This window comes from Marmota monax, unplaced genomic scaffold (genome assembly GCF_021218885.2).
Source record: "Marmota monax isolate L192 unplaced genomic scaffold, Marmota_monax_Labrador192_F-V1.1 WCK01_AAM20220418_F8-fsc00053, whole genome shotgun sequence".
Lineage (NCBI taxonomy): Eukaryota > Metazoa > Chordata > Mammalia > Rodentia > Sciuridae > Marmota > Marmota monax.
In genome coordinates, this window is record NW_026693153.1 from 6382309 (window position 1) to 6405887 (window position 23579).

Below are 23579 nucleotides of genomic sequence, written 5' to 3' on the forward strand. Positions count from 1 at the left end.
TTTTATTTTTATTTTTATTTTTTTTTAGTTGTTGATAGACCTTTATTTTATTTATTTATTTTTATGTGTTGTTGAGAATTGAACACAATGCCTCACACATGCTGGGCCCCAGCCCCAGCCCCACATTTAAGTTTTTAAATGTCCTTTCATGGCTTGAAAGTTCATTTCTTTTTAATCACAGAATAATATTCTATGAAATGGTGTACTAAACTTTGTTTGTCCACTCACCTGTTAAAGGAAATCTTCATCATCTCCAAGTTTTGGCAATTATAAATGAGGCTACTTTATTTTTTTTTTCATTTTAGCGTTTTTAATGCAAATTGTAAATATGGTTATTTTATTCCTGAATCTTCTCAATTGTTTCTTCTTTATATTTGCCCTTTTCCTTTCCTACTTGGTGAGACTTGGCATTCCGTTCCAGGATCTTTTTGCGGTCTTTGTCCAATTTTAGCCTGGTGATAACCACCTTGCTGGGGTGAATGCCCATATGGACAGTTGTGCCATTAGCCTTTTCCCGCTGAACCCGTTCAATATAGATGACATATTTCTTCCGGTAAACCTGGACGACTTTGCCAATCTGCTGACCTTTATAATGTCCTCGCACAACCTGAACTTCATTATCCTTTCGGATGGGCATAGATCGAACATTGTACTTTTGTCCCAGCTCTTTGGAAAGAGGGGAAGACATAATCTTCCTGTGAATGTGTGAAGGTGCATTGAAATGCCTTTTGCGGTTCTTGGCTTCGGTCAGAAGTCACAAAAGGACTGAACTTTATTTTGGCCTCTGCCGCTTCAGCGATGGCCGCAAAAGGGCTAAATGAGGCTACTTTAAACATTTGTGTGCAGGTTTTTGTGAGAGCATAAGTTTTCAGTTCATTTAGGCAAATACCAAGGAGCACAACTGCTGAATTTTGTTGTACTTTTAAGTATAAATAAGGACTCATTATTATCTTTCCTTCTTAGATGTGAAATATAGTAGCTTAAGAGTAATTGGGACTGGGGTTGTAGCTCAGTAGTAGAGCACTTGCCTAGCATGTGTGAGGCAAAAGGTTTGATTCTCGGCACCGCATATAAAAGAAATAAAAATAAATGTCCATTGACAACTAAAAAAAATATTTTTTTTAAAAAGTGATAACTCCAGATTAACATCCTCTTTTTGATTTTATGAAATACTTTCAATTTCCTCTAAGCTCTCAGGTGTTTTCATTACTCCTTATTTATTTATTTATGTATTTATTTATTCCCAACCACAACTTTTTTATTTTTGCTTACACTTGACTCTCGGGCTGGGGTTGTGTCTTAGTGGTAGAGTGCTTGCCTAACATGTGTGAGGCACTGGGTTCAATTCTCAGCACCACATATAAATGAATAAATAAAATAATGGTCCATCGACAACTAAAAGAAATATTTTTTTAACTTACTTTTTAAAAAATTTACTAATTTTTTGTTTTTTAATTGATTTTTTAAAAATAAATGACAGCGGAATGTATTACAATTCTTATTACACATATACAGCACAATTTTTCATATCTCTGGTTGTATATAAAGTATGTTGACATCAATTCATGTCTTCATACATGTACTTTGGATAATGATGTCTATCACATTCCACCATTTTTGCTAACCCCCTGCCCCCTCCCTTCCCTTCCTATCCCTCTGCCCTATCTAGAGTTTCTCTATTCCTCCCAAGCTCCCCCTCCCTACCCCACTGAGTCAGTCTCCTTATATCAGAGAAAACATTCGGCATTTGTTTTCTTGGGCTTGGCTAAATTCACTTAGCATTATCTTCTCCAACACCATCCAGTTACCTGCAAATGCCATGATTTTATTCTCTTTTATTGATTTTCCAGTGTGTCAGGAAGCTGTCTGGGAAGCCTTCAGGACTTTTTGGGATCGACTTCCTGGGCGTGAGGAATATCATTACTGGATGAATTTGTGTGAGGATGGAATCACAAGTGTGTTTGAAATAGGCACCAATTTTAGTCAGTCTGTGGAACACAGAAACTTAATCATGAAGGTAAGTGTCGCAAGGAGGGGAGGAATTGTTGCACCTTCATAGAAGCACACAGTGCACAGCTAAGTTCTGACGAAGGAAGAGCGAGTGACAAAACCCCATATTATTTTGTTGTTGTTGTTGAATGGGGCTGTCCTAATGAGCTGCCTGGGGTGTAGCTTAGTCTTTCATCCCAGTCTTTTATCTTGCCTTTATAACAAACATTGCTGACTCAAACAATAGCCCCAGCTTTGTTTATAAATGTAAATAGTTGGAATAGTCAACAAAAGCTTAGTAAAAAAGTATGAATTTGTGAGAGTCAATTTTTTTTTTACATTTTTTTTTTAGTTGTTGATGAACCATTATTTAATTTATTTATTTATATGTGGTGCTGAGAATCGAACCCAGTGCCTCACACGTGTTAGGCAAGCACTCTACCACGGAAAAACAACCCACAAATATTTGACACAAGAGTCAAATATTTTTGAAATATTATGTGATTATTAGTGTGAATACCAATGATTTCAATTAAAACATAGGATATAGTCCATTGAATAAACATTTAGTGAAGCATACATATGATTCTTATTAATTATTTGCTTACTTATTTTCCTTTCTCATTAATTGTTTTCCTTTAGTTTCTTCTTAGCAAAATATAAATAAACATGCATACTGACAAATTACCTTCCTACTTTTCCCTTTTCATATACCTATTGCACATGTATTTAGAACGAGAAAATTAAACTGCAGACAAATGTGGCAAATTGTTCATGCTCTCTAATGACTCCTATATCTCTTTGTCCAAGTCCTATATGTCCTCAGCTCAGGTATAACCTCCCCTGTGAAAAAAACAACCCTTAGTATAGCAGATTTAGCTCTTCTAGTCTCCTGAGTTCCCACCATTCTTTACTTTTTCTTGATGTTGTAGTTCTTACATCTAATTATTACCAGTTGTATATTTGACTGAACTAGACTATAAATCAGAAGGCAAGGATTATGTCATATGTTAATTTTTACATTCCCATGATATAGTAATATGCAATAGATAATTTCCTAAAATAAAAGTTTATAAGCAATAGCTAAAATGTCTTTTTCCTGATGTTATTTATACTTCATGAATATTATTTCAAATACTAGTTGTATTATGTACTTGGAAGGGCTGAAAATTATGTAAATAATGGCTATTTTTATTTGGATCTAATCAAATCATATTAGTACAACTTAGAGTGGTAAAGTAAATTATATTCTATTTTTGAACTTTTATTTCTAGTAAAGGCATTCTATTATCTTCTTTAATATTTGATCTCACAGACAGATGATCTCATTCAGTGGGCATAAGCTGTCGAGAAAAGAGTGATCTGATAAACATGGGTAAAGACACATTTTGTTGTGTCATAAATATTTTGAAGGCATGTAGATTTTTGTGTTTTAAAATTATGTGTAGATGTAACAGGGAGAATGGGTTTAATTTAAATGTGTTTATTTGAGCTGTCTGCGTGAAATATGAATTGCTTGATATTTAGCTATGAAGCCAAGGAGAATGGTCCAGGTTCTACATATAGCTATAGGAATCACCAGACCTGAGGTAGTAATTGTAACCTCAAGAGTGGCTGAGATTATTCTGGGAATCTGTAGAGGAAGGGCAAGAGTGAGTTGTTTATTCATATCATTATAAGTAGGTTAATAGCCTTTCCATTTTACAGACAAGAAAACTAATGCCTGGCACCAGAAAGATTTGGAGATTTGATGTATTGCTAGGGAGGGTGAAACTGAAACTTGAAATTAAATTAGTGTTCTGATTCTAAGTTAGTGTTCTTTTTATCATATTGGTCTCAAAATAAAACTAAATTAGAAGAAATTTGGTGACAATTTGATTTAGAAGACCCCCTGAGGAATAACCTAATTACTGATTTGTCTCTTTGTCTAGATTCTGGAGAAACAGATTTATCAGTTATTCAATCTACATGTTTGTGTTATTATAGGATGGGTATTATTATAAATTCATTAGATCACAAAATTCTTTTATTATAAGTTTATGGCAGGTTAATGTGAAACTCTACCCATCTCGAGCTGGGCATGGTGGTGTATGCCTGTAATCCCAGCATCTTGGGAGGCTGAGACAGGAGGATCGTGAGTTCAAAGCCAGCCTCAGCAATGGTGAGGAGCTAGGCAATTCAGTGAGACCCTGTCTCTAAATAAAATACAAAATAGGGCTGGGGATGTTGCTCAGTGGTCAAGTGTCCCTGAATTCAATCTATACCAAAAGAGAGAGAGAGAGAGAGAGAGAGAGAGAGAGAGAGAGAGAGAGAGAGAGAGAAGAGAAGAGAAGAGAAGAGAAGAGAAGAGAAGAGAAGAGAAGAGAAGAGAAGAGAAGAGAAGAGAGAAGAGAGAGAGAAAGAAAGGAAGGAAGGAAGGAAGGAAGGAAGGAAGGAAGAAAAAGAAAACTCTACCCATCTCGATAACTTACAGACATTTTTGGAATGATTAGCAGGTAAAGACTTAATCCAGGCCCATTAAGAGAGAGCACAGAAACTATTGGGCACATAAACAGAGACTGAGTATTGGGATGTTCTCACAGTCACCAGACCAATTTGGCATTATCAGTACTTGTTCTCACTGTCTGCCTAACCATGGAGCATCATAACATACATTCTACCATGTTTGGGTATTAGAGTTCATTATGGAATAAGTTTTATTTTCTGCTTTATAACTATTGTTATCTCACTCATTTTTATATCTTTGTTTTCCTTAGAAATTATCTTACACAAAGGAAACCATAAGCAGGTGAGGGTCTCCCCCCGCCACCCCATACCCAAATTCATGTTTGACAATGTAGATGTGTAATTCCTACTTTAGGACCCACTTCAAATTTAATGGTTCCTTTTTTGTTTTACCAGTGCCTGCAAGGACCAGGCCTGTGGGTAAGTCTCAAATTGTTCTTCTTCATCGGAGTCTACCTCCCTTTCCAGAACACCACCATAGCCATTAATTTATTGACTGACCTGATCAAGAGGCAGACTTGTTCCTGTCTCTAGAAAATAGATTTATGGTTTGACCTATTGAGATTGTTGCTGAGGTTTAAGGCTAATAGTGAAATTGTTCTGAATGGGAAAAAATCTTCAGCCTATAAATATTAATATGAACTATTGTCCATTGTCTAATACTCTTTTTTCCAGCTGAATTCTTTTTTTAAATTTTTTATTTGTTTTAATTAGTTATATATGACAGTAGAATGTATTTATAAACTTTAATATATCATACATGGATGGGATGTAATTTCTCATTTTTCTGAGTATACATGTTGCAGAATTATATTGGTCATATAGTCACATATCTACATACAGTAATAATATCTGTTTCATTCTACTATCTTTCCTATCCCCACATCCCTTCCCCTCCCCTTCCATCACTTCCCTCTACCTAATTTAAGGTAATACTATTCTTCCTTAGTGCCCCTGCCTTATTGTGAATTAGCATCTGCATATTAAAGAAAACATTCAACATTTGGTTTTGTGGGATTGGCTTATTTCACTTAGCATGATATTCTCCAACTCAACCATTTAATGCCAAATGCCATAATTTCACTATTCTTTAAAGCTGAGTAGTATTTCAATGAGTATGTATATCACATTTTCTTTACCCATTCATCTATTGAGGGACACCTAGGTTGGTCCCTTCGTAGCTATTGTGAATTGAGCTGCTGTAAACATCAATGTGGCTACATTACTGTAGTATGTTGATTTTAAGTCCTTTGGGTATAAACCAAGGAGTGGGATGGCTGAGTCAAATGGTGGTTCCATTCTAAATTTTCTGAGGAATCTCCATATGGCTTTCCATAGTGGTTTGCACCAATTTGCAGTCCCATTAGCAATGTATGAGTGTACCTTTTCCACCACATCCTTGCCAACATTTATTGTTGCCTGTATTCTTGATGAATGACAGGAATGAGATGAAATCTTAGAGTAGTTTTGATTTGCATTTTTCTAATTGCTAGAGATGTTGAACACTTTTTCATGTATTTGTTGATCAATTGTATTTCTTCTTCTGTGAAGTGTTTGTTCAGTTCCTTAGCCCATTTATTTGATTTATTGATTGGGTTATTATTATTATTTTTTGCTATTAAATTTTTTTATATATCCTAGAGATTAATACTTTATCAGAGGTGCATGTGGTAAAGATTTCTCCTAATCTGTAGGCTCTCTCCTCACATTATTCTTGTTTCCTTTGCTAAGAAGAACCTTTTTAATTTGAATTCATCCTATTTATTGATTCTTGATTTTACTTCTTACTGTTTAGGAGTCTTGTTAAGGAAGTCAGATCCTAGGCCGATGTGGTGAAGATTTGGGCCTGTTTTTTCTTCTATAAGGTGCAGGGTCTCTCTTCTAGTGCCTAAGTCTTTGATCTACTTTGAGTTGATTTTTTTGTGCAGGGTGAGAGATAGAGGTTTAATTTCATTTTTATACATATGGATTTCCAGTTTTGCCAGCACCATTTGTTGAATAGGCTATCTTTTCTCCAGTGAATGTTTTTGGCACCCCTGTCTAGTATGAGATAACTATATTTATGTGGATTTGTCTCTGTGTCTTCTATTCTGTACCACTGGTCTATAAGCCTATTTTGGTGCTAATATCATGCTGTTTTTGTTACTATAGCTCTGTAATATAGTTTAAGTCTGGTATTGTGATGCCTTCTGCTTCACTCTTCTTGCTAAGGATTGCTTTAGCTATTCTGGGTCTCTTACATTTCCAGATGAATTTCATGATTACTTTTTCTAGTTTTTGAAGAATGTCATTGGGGTTTGAATAGGAATTGCATTAAATCTGTATAACACTTTTGGTGGTATGAGCATTTTGACAACATTAATTCTGCCTACCCAGGAGTATGGGCGATCTTTCCATCTTCTGATTCTTCAATTTCTTTTTTTTTTTTAAATTTTTTATTGTTGGCTGTTCAAAACATTACATAGTTCTTGATATATCATATTTCACAATTTGATTCAAGTGGGTTATGAGCTCCCATTTTTACCCCATATACAGATTGCAGAATCACATCAGTTACACATCCATTGATTTACATATTGCCATACTAGTGTCTGTTGTATTCTGCTGCCTTTCCTATCCTCTACTATCCCCCCTCCCCTCCCCTCTTCTCTCTCTGCTCCCTCTACTGACATTCGTTTGTCCCCCTTATATTATTTTTCCCCTTCCCCTAACTTCCTCTTGTATGTACTTTTGTATAACTCTGAGGGTCTCCTTCCATTTCCATGCATTTTCCCTTCTCTCTCCCTTTCCCTCCCACCTCTCATCCCTGTTTAATGTTAATCTTCTTCTCATGCTCTTCGACCCTACTCTGTTCTTAGTTACTCTCCTTATATCAAAGAAGACATTTGGCATTTGTTTTTTAGGGATTGGCTCAATTTCTTTCTTTAGTGTTTTGTAGTTTTCATTGTAGAGGTCTTTCACCTCTTTTGTTAGATTGATTCCCAGGTATTTTATTTTTTTGAGGCTATTATGAATGGAGTAGTTTTCCTAATTTCTTTTTTAGTGGATTTATCACTAATATATAGGAATGCATTTGATTTATGGGTGTTAATTTTATATCCTGCTGCTTTGTTGAATTAATTTATCAGTTCTAGAAGTTTTTAGTGGAATTTTTTATCTTCTAAGTATAGAATCATGTCATCATCAGATAGTGATAGTTTGAGTTCTTCTTTACCTATTTGTATCCATTTATTTTCTTTCTTTTGTTTAATTGCTCTGGCTAGAGTTTTAAGGATGATGTTGAATAGAAGTGGCAAAAGAGGACATCCTTGTCTTGTTCTAGTTTTTAGTGGGAATGCTTTCAATTTTTCTTCATTTTGAATGATGCTGGCCTTGGGTTTAGCATATATAGCTTTTACAATGTTGAGATATGTTCCTACTATCCCTGGTTTTTCTAGTGTTTTGAACATGAAGGGGTGCTGTATTTTGTCAAATGCTTTTTCTGCATTTATTGAGATGATCATATGATTCTTGTTTTTAAGTCAATTAATATGATGAATTATGTTTATTGATTTCTGTATGTTGAACCAACCCTGCATCCCTGGGATGAATCCCACTTGATCATGGTGTACTACCTTTTTAATATTCGCTCAGTGGTAGAAATCCCCTGGTAGGTGAGGATGGGAAGAAGAATGGATACAAGGTTTTACCTTCAAGTGGTTTAAATGTAATTTTAATAATTATATAACTAGAGGCTTTTCAACTTAATTAAAAAATAAAAATAGCCAACACTACTATAGAAATTGTAGGCCAGCCACTGTTGTAAGAACGTTATTACTTGTATTCATTTATTTAATCCTCTACACATAATGAAGAAATGCATAAATAAAATACATATAGACCTTAACCTTAAACAAGTCCTAAAGTTGGCTTGTGAAAGTAGGTCTTGGAAAGGATATTATTTATGAGGTCTTAGAAAATAAGGTATATATAAAATAACAATACATATGAACTAGAATATACATGGATTTTGAGAATTTGCAAGTTTGTTTCCTTCCCATGAAACTAATGCAGATTACTTTGGAGTAGGATAGAGACTGGTAACTGTGGAAGTTGCTGAGAGAAAGTAACCCAGATTTTAGGTCATCCTGGGAGTTATATGGGAGTGGCCTAAGACTGCACAAAGCCCATGTTTCTCCAACTTATTATAGTTATCCATTGCAACCCTTAATTTGCCTGCTGATTTTCTATATTCAGACTAATTTTTTGATTTCTTTGAGATTACACTTGTGTTCTTTGCCTTAAGAGATTCTTGTGTTAGTTTTCTACTGTTGTTATAACAAATTTATACAAAACTTAGCTTTGTTAAACAGCACAAATTTATTATTTTATAGTTATGTAGTTCAGAAGTTTCACATGGGTCTCAAGGTGCTGGTAGGGCTGCATTCCTTTCTGGAGACTGGAGAGACTTTATTTTCTTCTTTCTAAGCTTCTAGTTAATACCCTAATTTCTTGGCTCATGGACTCTTCCATCTTCAAAGCCAACAATGGCTGGTTAACTCTCTCTCACATTGTATCATTCTGACTTTCTTCTGACTCCATCCTCCACATTTAAAGGTCTTTGGGATTACCTTGGGCTCACTGGATAATGCAGGATACTCTATCTATTTTAAGGTCAGCTGATTAACAACCTTACTTTTAACATGACCTCAATTCCTCTTTGCTGAACACCCTAATATATTCACAGGTTCTGGGGATTAGGAGCTGAACATCATTGTTCTGCTTTCCATAGTGATTCTTTTTTTTTTCCTACATGCTACAATTTTATTGTTGCCTTCAAAGATACTTTGCTTCTAGATCAAAGACAAATGCTGCTGTGTTTGTGGTCATCTTGTGGTCCATTAAATGTCTTGAGTATTTTTCCTGTTTTGCTAATCCATACCTCTTTATTAAATTGGGACACAATATCTGCACATATTTGTAGGATACAGTACAAGAATTCAGTACATGTACATGATGTGTAATATCAAATCAGGGTAACAAGCATTTACCTCTCCTCAAACATTAATCATTTCCATGTGTCAGGAACTTTTGTATTATTCTGTTATCTTTTAACGAAATGTAACAAATAGCTACCCTACAGATTATAACAAATAGCTACCCTACTATGCTACAGAAAATCAGAACTAATTTCTCCTAACTGTATTTTGGTGTTCCTTATTTAACTACTTTCCATGCCCACTCCCCTGCCCTTCTCAATATCTAGTGACCACTGTTCTGCTCTGTTCTTCAATGAGATAAATTTTCACCATAAATTTTCTCTGTAATTTTAATAGTTTCTTCTGTGTGAACACTAACCCACCTGCTGATTTATGTCTTTTGGCAAATATTTCACTATATTCTATTTAAAGTTTCTACTACTATCATTTGCCAAGTCTCTTAAAAATATATTTTTTTAATATGTATTTAAAGCCTTACATCCCCTCTTCTCTCTTAGAAACCTCTACCTGTTATTGTATCTCTTTTTCCTCTGTAGTTTTCAACTTCTCCCTTGAAAAACTCCTTCCTATTGGCATTTAAACATGCTCAAATCTCTCCTGTTATCTATTTTTTAAAAGACCCTCCTCCAGCTCTTGTCTCCATTACAGTCAGACATCTTGAAAGTGCCTTCGTGTAGCTCAGGTCACTGCCCAGCTCCCTTTCATTTGGTTTTACTATCACATCCTCAGTAACCAATACAAGATGTGACCTAGGATCTGTACTCACTAAAGATCTGTTAAATGCATAGCTGAATGATTGCATTTATTTTTTTATTTTTATTTTTTATTGTTGGTTCAAAACATTACATAGTTCTTGATATATTTCACACTTTGATTCAAGTGGGTTATGAACCCCCATTTTTACCCCATACACAGATTGCAGAATCACATCAGTTACACATCCATTGATTTACATATTGCCATACTAGTGTCTGTTGTATTCTGCTGCCTTTCCTATCCTCTACTATCATGATTGCATTTCTACCTAGTAACCAAGTCTATTATCAGGTCTCTGGTGATGTTCTTGTATAAGAACTGGTTTGGGGGGGTTATTTATTTAGCTACATTTATAGTTGATAATGTTCATCATGCATTACAAAGCCAAGTACAAATTTTTCTTTTCTTTAGCAAATGTTTTATTCTGTTTGGAATGACATATTCCACTGATCCATTAACGGCTGTTTTCTCTTTTAGTTCTTTTCATAGTGCTTCTGCATGTCATATTTTATTTTGATTTCCTTAACACCTTTTGAGGACAAGAAGGTACTCATGTTTTAGAGATTAAGTTCTTGGAAGCCAGACAAACTATTTTCCTAAATCATATACAAAGCTAATCATAAACCTGGTATTGGCTGGCTCCGTAACCCTGAGCAAATTCTTAACCACTTCTATCATTAATTTCCTCATGTGTTTAAATGGGGATAAAACTATCTCCCTCTTTAGGTGGTTTCCAGAATTAAGGATTCTCAACTTCTTGCCTTGAGGGTTTTAAAATTTTCTATTACATGCTGATTATAAAATGGATGCAAGAGCAAAATGTAGAAAATTAAGAGAGTAGTAATTGGAATATAAACCTATGCTGCATGCTTGACTTGCTTCACTTTTGTTGGGGATTGTTGGGGATTAAACCTAGGGCCTTGAGTGTACCACTGAGTGATACCCACCAACCCCACAAGTTTTTAAACTTATGTTTAAACTTATATAAGAATCTTTGGACACAATTCACCTGGATTCCACTGACATGATTAGGTGGTAGCAGTGAAGAATGAGTAATGAGCTGGATGAGCTGAGCAAATGAGGCAGTAGGGGTTGTTTGCTGCTGGTATTAAGCTAAAGGTCTTAGCTGAACAACTTCAAATTTGTGTTTTGGCCTAGAAATGAAGTAGTAGTTCTGTCTCCAAACTCAGCACACCTCTGTGTTCCAGTGCTTTTGTGAGTGACATTTTAAGGGATCCCTGCAGGAGACATAACTAATGAGAACATATGAAAGGATTCTTGTTGTCAAGTGTTCTTTAGTGTCTTCTGAAAGGAGAGTGAGTGGGAGGGTGAGGGATTAACTGTTGGAGTGTTAGACAAGTGATTTGAATTACCAAGAATTTCCTACTTCCCATCATTAAAATAATGTTATTTTGAATTCAGTAAAGTAAAATCTTGTTCCTCTAAGCAAGCTTTTCCATTCTGAATGCTTACTTAGTTAGAGAATTAGTTTAAATTTGATTTTGATGTGGGGACTTTTCGACCCACATCAGGTAAGTTCTGTTTTTTCTGCCATCTCATTCCAACATCCTGTTCTGGTAACCATGCTGCGTTTCCATCCCTTTTCCTTACTATGCTCTGACCTGGTTGCTTTCTATAGGTTTCCAACTCTGATCAGGCTCCCTTTCTTCTTTCTGGGTCATTTAGGACAACTTTTAGGTTATTTAATTTATATAGACTACTATCATTAACACCAAATGAAACTCTTCTGAAGCAAGTGTGTCCCTAAGGGCCATGCATGAAGCAGTGAACTGCGGTGGGTAAAAGTGAGGTTTCTGAAACCCAATGGCTGGCTCCATAACCCTGGGCAAATTCTTAGCCACTTCTAGCATTAATTTCTTCATGTGTGTAGATGGGGATAAAAATATCTCCCTCTTTAGGTGGTTTCCAGAATTGAGTTAATTAAGATAAAGCACTTAGTGCCGTGCTTAACACATGATGAGGGCTCAGTAAACTTAATTGTAATATTCTTACAGTTATTATTATTGAAAGGGAATGGGATATAGTTAGAAATTTTTGTGTGACCTTGGAAACTTCCCACTTGAACCTCATTTTTTTTTTTTCCATCTGTGCTGTGAAGGTACTGAAGAGGGTATTACAGCCTGGTGGAAAGGTGATAGACTCTATTCAGGCTGATTATATTAATGTATATTTCAAATGTATCTGAATGCCATTTTTTTTAGCTCCACCTCCTGCAACAAGTGTCTCTTGATGCTTTCTCATCACTCGGGCCTTTTTCTGCTTATCAAAATGACCAGGTGTCATATTTCTTTAGGTTCTTCTGGATGATAGCTCACTTAGTAAGAAATTTCATGCAAGTATGTTCTAAATAACCAATAATGATAGGTTTGGTATAGTGGTTCAATTTGTTACTCGTTAGATAGTATTTTTAAAAACCAGAAGAATCTTTATGTGAAATTGTTTTTTTAACCTGAGTTTCTCGAGTTTTCTTTCTACCAAAGCTTGGGAGATGTAAGGAACATGTTAGTCAATCTTCCCAGTCTAGCTCTAATCACAAAATGTCTTTGGTTTATCATATTTAATCTCAATAGTCATTTATTTTATATTAATATTTTAAATTACATATCAATTCTTTCTTAACTCTCTGCCTGCTTAAGCTTCCAATACAACTGATGTTTCAAGGATGTATGCCTTGTATTTCTGGTGGCTTTCAGTATACCTTCTAATCTAGTTTACAGCAGCAAGCTATCTAAAGGAGTGGTTCTGAAGATGGGACTTATTGATACCTGAACACATGTATGAGGGAGACATTTTTGACTGTGATTAAATCACTTTAGGAAGGCGACTTGTATAACATTGAAGAGAGTTTTCAATTGGTATGAGTTGAAAACTTGGTACAGTCACCACTGACCAGCACCTTTGGAAACTCTTTCCCCTTAGGACATGTATATAAAGTTCTGAACTATCTCCAAGTTACTATAATTTAACTTTCCTACCACTGAATATGGTAGGAAATCTGGATTTGTGGACACCTGCTTTCTTTCTTGTATGGGCAGGGGCTTTCTCAGATTGTTTTCTGATCTTTGCTTATATTTGCAAGGTGGCATGGTAAAAGGACAACCAGGAATCTGAAATCTGTTAGCAATGTGGTCTACAGCAAGTTTTTAAAAGTTTTATGATTATGATTTCAAATGGGTTAAGATTTGTGGTTATATTCCCCACCCCAACCAGTTCTTTCCTCTCTATATATGCTTGTTGCATTGTTCATTTGGCATAATCATTTACTTGGTCACTGTATTTTTAATGCAACTGTAATCTTCATACACCATGGGTGTTTTACTCACAACTTTGTGCCAGTTACCTTCTACACTTCTTGGCACACAGCATTCATTCATTAATTTATTCCAGAAACATCTAATTAATGCCTACTAAGTGGTAGGTACTTTTATAGACATTGGTGAAATTAGCAGGAATATGGTAAAAACAAGATCCCTAATCTCACAGAATTTAAATTTGTGCCTGTGGCATTTGGGATTAAACCCTGGGCCTCATGCATGCTAGGCAAGCCCTCTACCACTAAAGCTGTACCCCCTCCACCACCTGGAGTTTAGATTCTTTTTTTTTTTTTTAATTTTATTTTTTAGTTGTAGTTGGACACAATACCTTTATTTTATTTATTTATTTTTTATGTGGTGCTGAGGATCAAACCCAGGGCCTTGCACGTCCTAGAAGAGCATTCTACCACTGAGCCACAATCCCAGTCCTGGAGTTTAGATTCTTAACGCAGTCTTGTTCAATAGAATTTCCTGAGATGTGGAAATGTTCTATATTGTCTTTTGCAAGATGATAGCAATTAGCCATATGTGATCACTGAATACTTGCAGTGGCTGGTGTGAATAAAGGACTGAATTTTTAACTGTTTTAAAACTTTAGTTTACTTAAATTGCTAATGTTCAGTGGTTAACATATAGGATAATACCATCCTAAAGGAAGGGGATAGAGAAAGATAAAGCAGATAAATAAACAAAATAATTTTATGTAGTGATTTGAATTGAAGAGTGAGAAAACACACTAATAAATGTAAAACAAATTATGAAGTTATGAATTTTTAAAACTTTGCTATTTGGTGCTTAGGTTTAGGGACCCTTATTGGTGATCTAGTGATTTACTTTTGGAAAATGAACCCCAAATCTCATAATAAACCTGCATTTTGGTTTTTTTGCATGTTTCTATCATTTTATTAATTGCACAAATTTATTTTCTAGCCCTGAATCGTCATCCTCAGTTCCTGTTGGTGATACCTCTACATTGGGAGGTACGCTTTGGTACCCATTATTCACTTTTCTGTTTGGTATGGTTTAAGATAATCTTAAAAGCAAGTGTTGTTTTTCAGATAATTTTTTTAAAATATCAAGTTTTCTCTATGTATTGTCCAAGAGTCTCTAGAAAACATAGTTTTCTCCCCACTTATTTTATGGCATTATGTTGTAGGTAATACAAATCAGAATACAGCTTTAAAAAATGTATGAACTGATTAATTATTTTAAGGCAAGTACTTGGTAGCCACTACTTATATGAAAGGTAGAAGAACCTGTCTAGTGCCATTTTTTGTCATTTGTCCTACAGTTTCCCAGAGTAGGGATTTTTATGACTGCAATCTGTAACATGTTCCTTTGACCTCTGTATTTCTTCTAAATGGGTAGTTGTTTCCTATATTTATTTATTTATTTTAGTTACAAAATGCAAACTTCTTTGTATCAGAAATTTCAAACATACAAAAATAGAATACTATGATGTGGTTTAGTTTCAGTGTTTGTTAAATCATGGCAGTCTCCAACCTTCACCCACTTCCCCTTTCTAGTATAGTTAGTTTGTTCAGTATCTGTTCAGTATCTCCTTAAGGTAGAAACTTTGTATTTCCAACATCTAGCATAGAGCCTGGATTAGAGTAGGGGGTTCAAACAATGCTTGTTGGCCGAGTGATAATCATTTCTTATTCTGGGAGGACTCTATACAAATGTGCCTGAAGATTAAAGTAGACTAAATCTCCAGTATGAAAAAGCAAAGGACTTGCAAGAATGGTTTCTGAAGTCAGTTCCTTATTTCCCAGATACCAATTCTGGGACTAAACTCATGTGTTTGGTTTTTTGCTTAGGTACTGCTCTCAATGTTCCATATCCAGGAGTGGATTCCTATGAAGGTGCCTCAGAGAGCAGCTGGGAGTCCTCAGAGGAGAGTGTGAGTCTTGTTCTGTTTTGTTACTTAGTTTCTATACATGCAGGAAGGGAGTTTAGACAAGAGTTAAGAGAGAATTATATTTCATTGCTCTAACTACCAGGACTTCATGTGGTGCCTGCTATGAAAATATCATGAATTTTAATACCAATATATTAAAAAAGTCTAATATTGCTTGGAGAACCAAGTAACTCTTGGGAGAGTTTGGGTGAGAAAGGGCTTCAAATTCCAAATGAAATGACGTGAGGCCCGGGAACTCTCATCATGTTAAACTTAATCCTTAGTAGATCATATCTTAGTATTCTCTTCTTTAGAGGGAAAGAATATAGGTTTTAATAGTTTAAAATTCAAAAAGCACTGTGCTTAAAAATGTATAATTAGTATTAGCCTTTCCATTAAACAACATTAAGTCCTATAGCCAAGTATTAAAGAAGAATAAAAAATTTACACATTACCCAAGAAGATAGAAACAGTTTATTAGAAATATTGCTTAATTTTGAGGATCTGTATATCCAAGATTATTTAATATAGAGCAAATTGACTGAACATATTTCCTGGAGTGATGCAATTTAGTTACCTTGCCGGTCCCTTCTCAGTATGAACATTTTAATTTATAGGAAATCAGACTGAGTCATCCTGCTTTGGCTCTCCACCTTACCTGTCACCAAACAAGTCTGATAGTAACTTGGGATCCCTAGAGTGGATGCCCAAATCAACACTATCCCCCAAAGTATAATTATGTCCAAAGTAGATGGTGCTGGAAGATACTTGCATTCAATAAAGATTAGTGAATGAATTGATAAAAAGTGAGAGTGTGGTAGAATAGTGAAGATTTAGGTCTGGAAACAGTTATAAAATGAGACAGAATTAACTATAATAGAAATGGAGGAACTATATGGAGTCCACTGGAAGGTTAATATCCAAAAATGGAGAGGATAATTTGAGCCAATTAACAAAACCAACAGGAAAACAAAACAGTACAGCTACTCTAACAAGAATTAGACTCTCTGCACCTCTAGTTCAAAATAAACCCCAAGGTATGTCCCTATTTACTATCCCAATGCATGTCCCTATTTACTATCTTAGAAATAATATACTATGTTTCTGTTTTGTTGATAGATATCCTATAAATTATAATATGTATTTAACTTTACAGGATTTAAGGTTTTAAAAGTCTTTGTTTTTATATTGAGCCATATGAAAACATTAGAACCTTGTAACTTAAATGATCTCCCTGCTGACTTACATGATAATTTTCAGTAGTTTTGTTCTCTTTCTCTCCCTCTATCTTTTTAATTCAACAAATTGAAAGGATTGTATTTGATTTGCACAGTTAAAGTTTGTTTTACATTTATAATTTTATTTCTTAAAATTGTGTTTCTGTATTTTAGTCCTCTCTTCTGGGACAGTTTTCTTCCTGAAATATATACTTCTGACATTATTTCAGTGACTATCTGTTACTGGTACAATTTCAGTTTTTGATCACCTGAAAATTTCTTTACTATTCTTTTATTCTAGAAAGATATTTTAAATATATATCCAATTCTGGCTTGAGGTTTTTGTTTTATCAATCTTTATTTCATTATCTTCTGGCTTTTGCTGTTATTACTGATAACTTAGCTATTAAGTTCAGCTGTCACTCCCTTTTGGTTATCCCGATTGCTTTCTCTGTTGGCTTTTGAGATCAATCTATTCATTCATGTATGTGTGTGCAAGTGTACTTTTCTATTTTGGATTCTGTAGCTTCATAAAAATGAGTATAGATGTGTGCAGGCATCTATGTTGGATATACAGTTCCATACCACAGCAATAAAATGCATGTCAAAGATAAGGAAGTAAATGGATATTTTTGTTTCCTAGTGCACATAAGTGTTATATTTATACCATACTATAGTCTATTAAGTGTGTAATAGTATTATGTCTTAAAAATAGTGTATGTACCTTAATTGAAAATGCTTTATTGTTAAAAAATGTTAGCAACCATCTGATCTTTGGTGAGTCGAAATCTTTTTGCCAGTGGAGGGTCTTGCTTTGATTTTCATGGTTACTGACTGATCAGAGTGTTGGTAGCTGGGGGTTGGGGAGACTCCTTGATTCATGGGCTGCAGTATGGATATTGAGATGACAGATGAAAACAACATTAATCTCATTGTACATCTCCACCAGAGTTCTTGGATTACTGGGTATATTTTCAATGAGCAGTAATATTCTGAAAGGAATCTTTTATCTGAGTAGCAGACTCAAAAATGGGCTTAAAAATTAAGTAAACTATGTTGTAAACAGTTGTGCTGTCTCCCAGGGTTTGTTATATCATTATAGAACATAGGCAGAATAGATTTAATATAATTCTCAAAGACCTAAGATTTTTCAGAGTGGTAAGTAAACAGAGCTAGCTGCATTAGAGAACTAAAAAGAGAACCAGTCTTTCCTATAAAGTTTTGAAGCCAGACATTGACCACTCCTCTATAACCATGAATATCCCAGATGGCATCTTCTTCCAGTATAAGGCTATTCTATCTACAGTGAAAATCTCTTGTTAAATTTGGCCACCTATCTCAATTACCTTAGCTAGATCTTCTAAATACTTGCTGTAGTTTCTATATACTTGCTGCTTCACTTCTTACTTTTATTTTTAAATTTTTTATGTATGTAAATTTACATATAGTATAAGCACTTATTTATAATGTGATAAATTATGTATGTACATACAATGTATAATGGTTAAATTAAGATAATGAGCATTTCTGTTAGCTCAAACACTCATTTTTATGTGTTGAGAATCTTCAAACTCTTCTCATTATTTTGAAATATATTACAAATTTTTATAGACTATATTTACCCTACTGTGTTGTAGAACATTAGAACTAATTTTTCCTCTCTAATTATATTTTTGTACCTGTTATCCAACCTCCTTTCTCCCCACCCTCTCCCCTTTCTTGCCTATGGTGGCCACTATTCTACTCTCTGTTTCTATAAGATCAACATTTTTAGTTTACACAAATGAATGAGAACATGTGGTTTTTGCTTTCTGGGTATGGCTAATTTAATTCAATATAATTTATCCAATTACATTGACTCTGCTGCAAATGACAAGATTTAATTCTTATTTATGGCTGGATAATATTCCACTGTGATTCTAATCCACATTAAAAATTATTCATTCACTCTTGGACACCTTGGTTGATGTTATAACTTGGCCATTGTGCATAGTGTTGCAATAAACATGGACATGCAGGTGTCTTTTTGAGACAGTAATTTCATTTTCTTTGTATTTATACACATAGTGGGATGCTGGATCATCTAGTAATTTTACTTTCTCTTTTTTGAAGAACTTCCATATTGTTTTCCATAATGGCTGTACTAATTTATGCTGCTTCTGATAGCACATCAGAATTCTTTTCCTCCACATCTTTGTCAGCATTTGTTATATTTTATCTTTTTGGTAATAGTTATTCTATCTGGGATCAGATGATACCTCATTGTGATTTTAACTTGAATTTCCCTAATGATTAGCAATATTGAACATTTTTTCATATATGTGTTGGACATTTGTATGTTTCCTTTTGAGAAATATCTCTTCAGCTTCTTTGTCCATTTTAAAATAAGATTTTTTTGTGTGTTTTTGGCTATTGCCTGAGTTCCTTATATATTCTGAATATTAATCCCTTGTCAGATGAATCCATTTTAAATATTTTCTCCCACTCTGTGGGTTGACTTTTCACTCTGTTGATTGTTTTCTTTGCTGCACAGAAGCTTTTTAATTTGATATAATCCCATTGTCTATTTTTGCTTTACTTGCATGTGCTTTTTGGGGTCTTATTAAAAAAATCTTTGCCTATACCAACATCTTTAAGTGTTTTCTTCTGGTAGTTTCATTGTTTTAGATCTTACATTTAGGTCTTTAATTATTTCAAACTATTTTTTATATTAAGAGAGAGAGACAGAGAGGTTTCTAGTTTCATTCTACTACCTATGGATATCCAATTTCCCAGCACTATTTATAGAAGAAACTGTCCTTTCCTCAGTGTATGTTCTTGGGACCTTTGACCAAAATCAATTGGTTTTATGTAAATAAATTAACTTCTTGGTCTCTCTTCCATTGGATTGTATTATTTTTATGCTTGTAACATACTATTTTTAAAAAATATATTTTGAAGTCAGGTACTATGATACGCCTTCAGCTTTGTTCTTTTTACTCCACATTGCTTTGGCTATTTGGGGTCTTTTGTGGTTCCTCATGAATTTTATGATTGTCTTTCTATTTCTGGGAACAGTTTCATTGGCATTTTGATGGTTATTGCACTGAATCTGAGATTATTTTGAGTAGTAAGGACATTTTAATAATATAAATTCTTCCAATCCATGAACACAGAATGTCTTTCTAATTTCCTTCTTCAGTATGACCTTTGACCAAAATCAATTGGTTTTATGTAAATAAATTAACTTCTTTTTCTTCCACATACTTGTTAAATTTAACCCTAGATATTATATTTTGGTAGGTATTGTGAATGAGATTGCTTCTTTCATTTATTTTTCAACAAGTTTATTGTTAGTATGTGAAAATACTACTTTTTTGTATGTTGATTTGTATACTGCAGTTTTATTGAATTGAGTTCTTGCAATAATTGGGGTGGAGTCTTTAGTTTTTCTAGCTATACAATCATGTCATCTGTAAACAGGGATAATTTTTTTTTTTTTTTTTTTTTAATTTTTTATTGTGGGTTGTTCAAAACATTACAAATTTCTTGACATATCATATTAAACAGGGATAATTTGACTTCCTCTTTTAATTTTTCTTCTAAGGCTTCCTCACCTCTGTCAATCAGCCTTCATAGAATTGAAGTTAGAGCCTTGCTGTGGATTAAGTTTTGGCTTAAGTGAATGTTGTGGCTAGTTTGTTCTTCGATCAAGATCACTAAAATTTTCTCTACATCAGCAACAAGGCTGTTTTGCTTTTTTATCATTTGTGCATTTACAGAAGTAGCATCTTAAGATTTCCTTCAAGAATTTTTCTACCATTCACAACTTGGCTAAATCTTTGGTACAAGAGACTTACTGTTGAGTTCATCTTGGCTTTTGATATGCCTTCCTCACTAACCTTAATAATTTCTAGCTTTTGATTTAAAGCAAGAGATATGCAACTATTCCTTTACCTGGGATGTTTTAACCTGGCTTAACTTCAATATTTTTGTGTCTCAAGGAATAGAAAGGTCTGAGGAAAGAGAGAAATATGGGGGAATGGCCAGGTAGTGGAGCAGTCAAAACATACACATTTATTAATCAAGTTCACTGTGTTATGTGGATGGGGTTCATGGTGCCCCCAAATAATTACAATAAAAACATAGGGATCATTGACCATAGGTCACCATAACAGATATAATAATATTGAAAGAGCTTGAAATATTGCAAGACTTACCAAATCGTAACACAGAAGCATGAAGTGAGCACATGCTATAGTAGAAAAATTGTACCAAGAGACTTGCTTAATGCAGGTTGCCACAATCTTTCAATCCATAGCAAACACAGTATCTGTTAAGCACAATAAGGCAAAGTTCTATAAAATGAGATATGTCTGTATTTCTCTTTATTTAGTTTTCTTTGGATTTGTTGTACCGTCTTAATATGAGAGTTTATGCCTTACTTAAATTCTAAGAAATTCTAGGCTGAATACCTCTCATGATTAGATGTCCTTGCTGTATCCCTGCTATGTCTTCACTGCTATAACTTTCATTTCTTTGTTGAAATAAAACTCAATGTTGCATTTAATTCTTTCATTTCACGAATTCTTTCTGCAATCTAGCCTAATATGTTGTTCAAACTGACCATTGATTTTTTAGAATTCTTGCAATATGTGGTAGTTTTGATTTGACTTTGCAGAGTGTACATGCCTTCCACTTTGTGTCTTATCCCTTTTTGGAATTTTAAACTAAAGACTATATAATGAAGGAAAAGAAGATGCTTCTTAGAAGCTGCTACCTTTAATATTATATTACCTGTCTGGATTTCTGTAAGCTATCCTTTTTGATTTCTTGGGTTTTTTTCTTTTCTTTTTTTCCAACTTTCTTGCAAACAAGTTAAAAACATAAACAAACAAACAAAAAACCAAAACATCTTCTTCTTCAGCATTTTTAGGTGTTCTGCAGCAGTAAGTTCCAAGTATTTTCTTTTGTAATATTATTAGAATGGAAGTCTCTGCCCCAATTTAGTGTGAGATACAGTTTAATATAGAACATCCTGTACAACCAGAGAATTGAAATGTTGTACTCTATTTGTGTACAATGAATTGAAATACATTCTGCTATCACATATAACTAAGTAGAACAAATAAGAAAAAAAGAAAAAAGTTTAATATAGAAAAATGCAAAGTCTTGTGCAAAATTCCATAAGACTATTGATCTCAGTATGAATCAACAATATGATGCAGTTAATGAAAAAAATAAGGAAAACTAGTTTTATTTTTTAATATTCATTTTTTAGTTATAGGTGGACACAGTATCTTTATTTTATATTTATATGGTGCTGAGGATCGAACCCAGTGCCTCATGCATGCTAGGCGAGCGCTTTACCTCTGAGCCCCAGCCCCAGCCCCAAGCTAGTTAGGTTACATTAATAGAAACACAGAATCTGCTATAAGTAAGGTGGTAGTCCTACCATATTTTAATTGATTAGACCTCACTTGTGGTGCCACAACTACAGAAAATAATAAGATCCTGAGTTTTGAAAGGCTCTCTGGGACTGCAGTTTGTATTTATATCCCAGGTTATAGAGCTTAGATCAATGGTGGAACTTACAAGAAGGTAATTAGGGTTAATGTTAAAAATTTCCCAACCATTAAAACTTCATGGAAGTATAAAAGTCTGCCTTTGAAAGGCAAGCTTGTTTCTTATCATAGCCATTTAAACAGATGGTGAGCAGCCATTTGCCAGGGATATTGTACAAAGAGTAATTCAAGCACCAGAAAGGATGATGAGATCTTTGAGGTTCTTTTCCATTCTGAAGTTTCTAAGTTTTCTGATTATATGATACACCAAGGAGGAAAAATTATACAATTTTTAAAAAGCACCTGAATTCTATTCCCAGTTATCTTGACTGGAGTTTTCAGGTTAGTCTTATCTTGGTTTTCTAATGTATCAAAATGGAAGGACTTAGATTAAATGGACTTGTGTGTATATTGCATGCAGCAGTTATTACTATAGTGTTTTAGTAGTGAGAGCAAAATTCCATCATTTCTACATTTATTAAATAGAGTTCTTCTGTAAGAAATATTGTTACTTTACTATCTTTTTTATTCATTCATTTATTTATGTCAGTGTAGATTCATGGATATTTATTTTATTCTTTGTATTATAATCCAATATTTACTTTATTGATCAATGTATTTCAGTTTTTCCCATGGGAACACCTGGATTAGGGAGAACTTAAAAAATTTGTTGAATATAGTTTTTGACTCCACAGACCAACTAACATTTAAGAAATTACCACTTTTTGAGTTGGTATAGTATCAAAAAAGAATATTCCCAATTATCTCAAAAGGCTATTAATATATTCCTCCCTTCCCCAATATATATCTGTTTGGCTTGATTTTTTTATGTACTTCAATTAAAATAGCATATTGCAAGTAATTGAATGCAAAAGTAAAAATTCAGCTATTTTGTATTAAGTTAAGTGTTAAAATGCAATATCACTCTTTCTCATAATTTTTATTTGGTAAATATTTGTAGGCATAATCCATATAAATCAAAATTTTTGATTTGCTCCATTATTTTTAAGAGTTTAAAGGGACTCCAAAAAGTTTGAGAACCACTCTTCTAGGCTATTTTAGTTGATAACTAATTATTGTATGGTCAAATCTTTTTTTATTCACTTTGATGGTTTCCTATGGAAAGATTTCTGCTTTCTCTTGGACGTATTAATGTGTGTTCAAATATGGGGCTGAGGTTATGGTTCAGAGATAGAGCGCTTACCTAGAACATGTGAAGCCCTGGGTTCGATCCTCAGCACCACATTAAAAAAAATAAATGAATAAAATAAAGGTATTTAAAAAAAGGAAATATATAAATGCAGTCATTTTAATATTAGGTCATATCCTTAAAGCCTACCCAGTGTATTCTAAAG

General features: G+C 34.0%; 1 protein-coding gene across 1 annotated transcript in view; it reads left to right on the forward strand.

Moving 5' to 3' along the window:
• The window catches only part of Impg2 (interphotoreceptor matrix proteoglycan 2), an 89955-nt gene that overhangs the window by 20069 nt on the left and 46307 nt on the right, over positions 1 to 23579 (forward strand). Inside the window, exons 3-7 of the mRNA XM_058582897.1 lie at positions 1851 to 2017; positions 4746 to 4777; positions 4891 to 4914; positions 14495 to 14544; positions 15385 to 15467. Coding sequence (XP_058438880.1) covers positions 1851 to 2017; positions 4746 to 4777; positions 4891 to 4914; positions 14495 to 14544; positions 15385 to 15467 — 356 coding nt within the window. The remainder of the gene's footprint in view (positions 1 to 1850; positions 2018 to 4745; positions 4778 to 4890; positions 4915 to 14494; positions 14545 to 15384; positions 15468 to 23579) is intronic.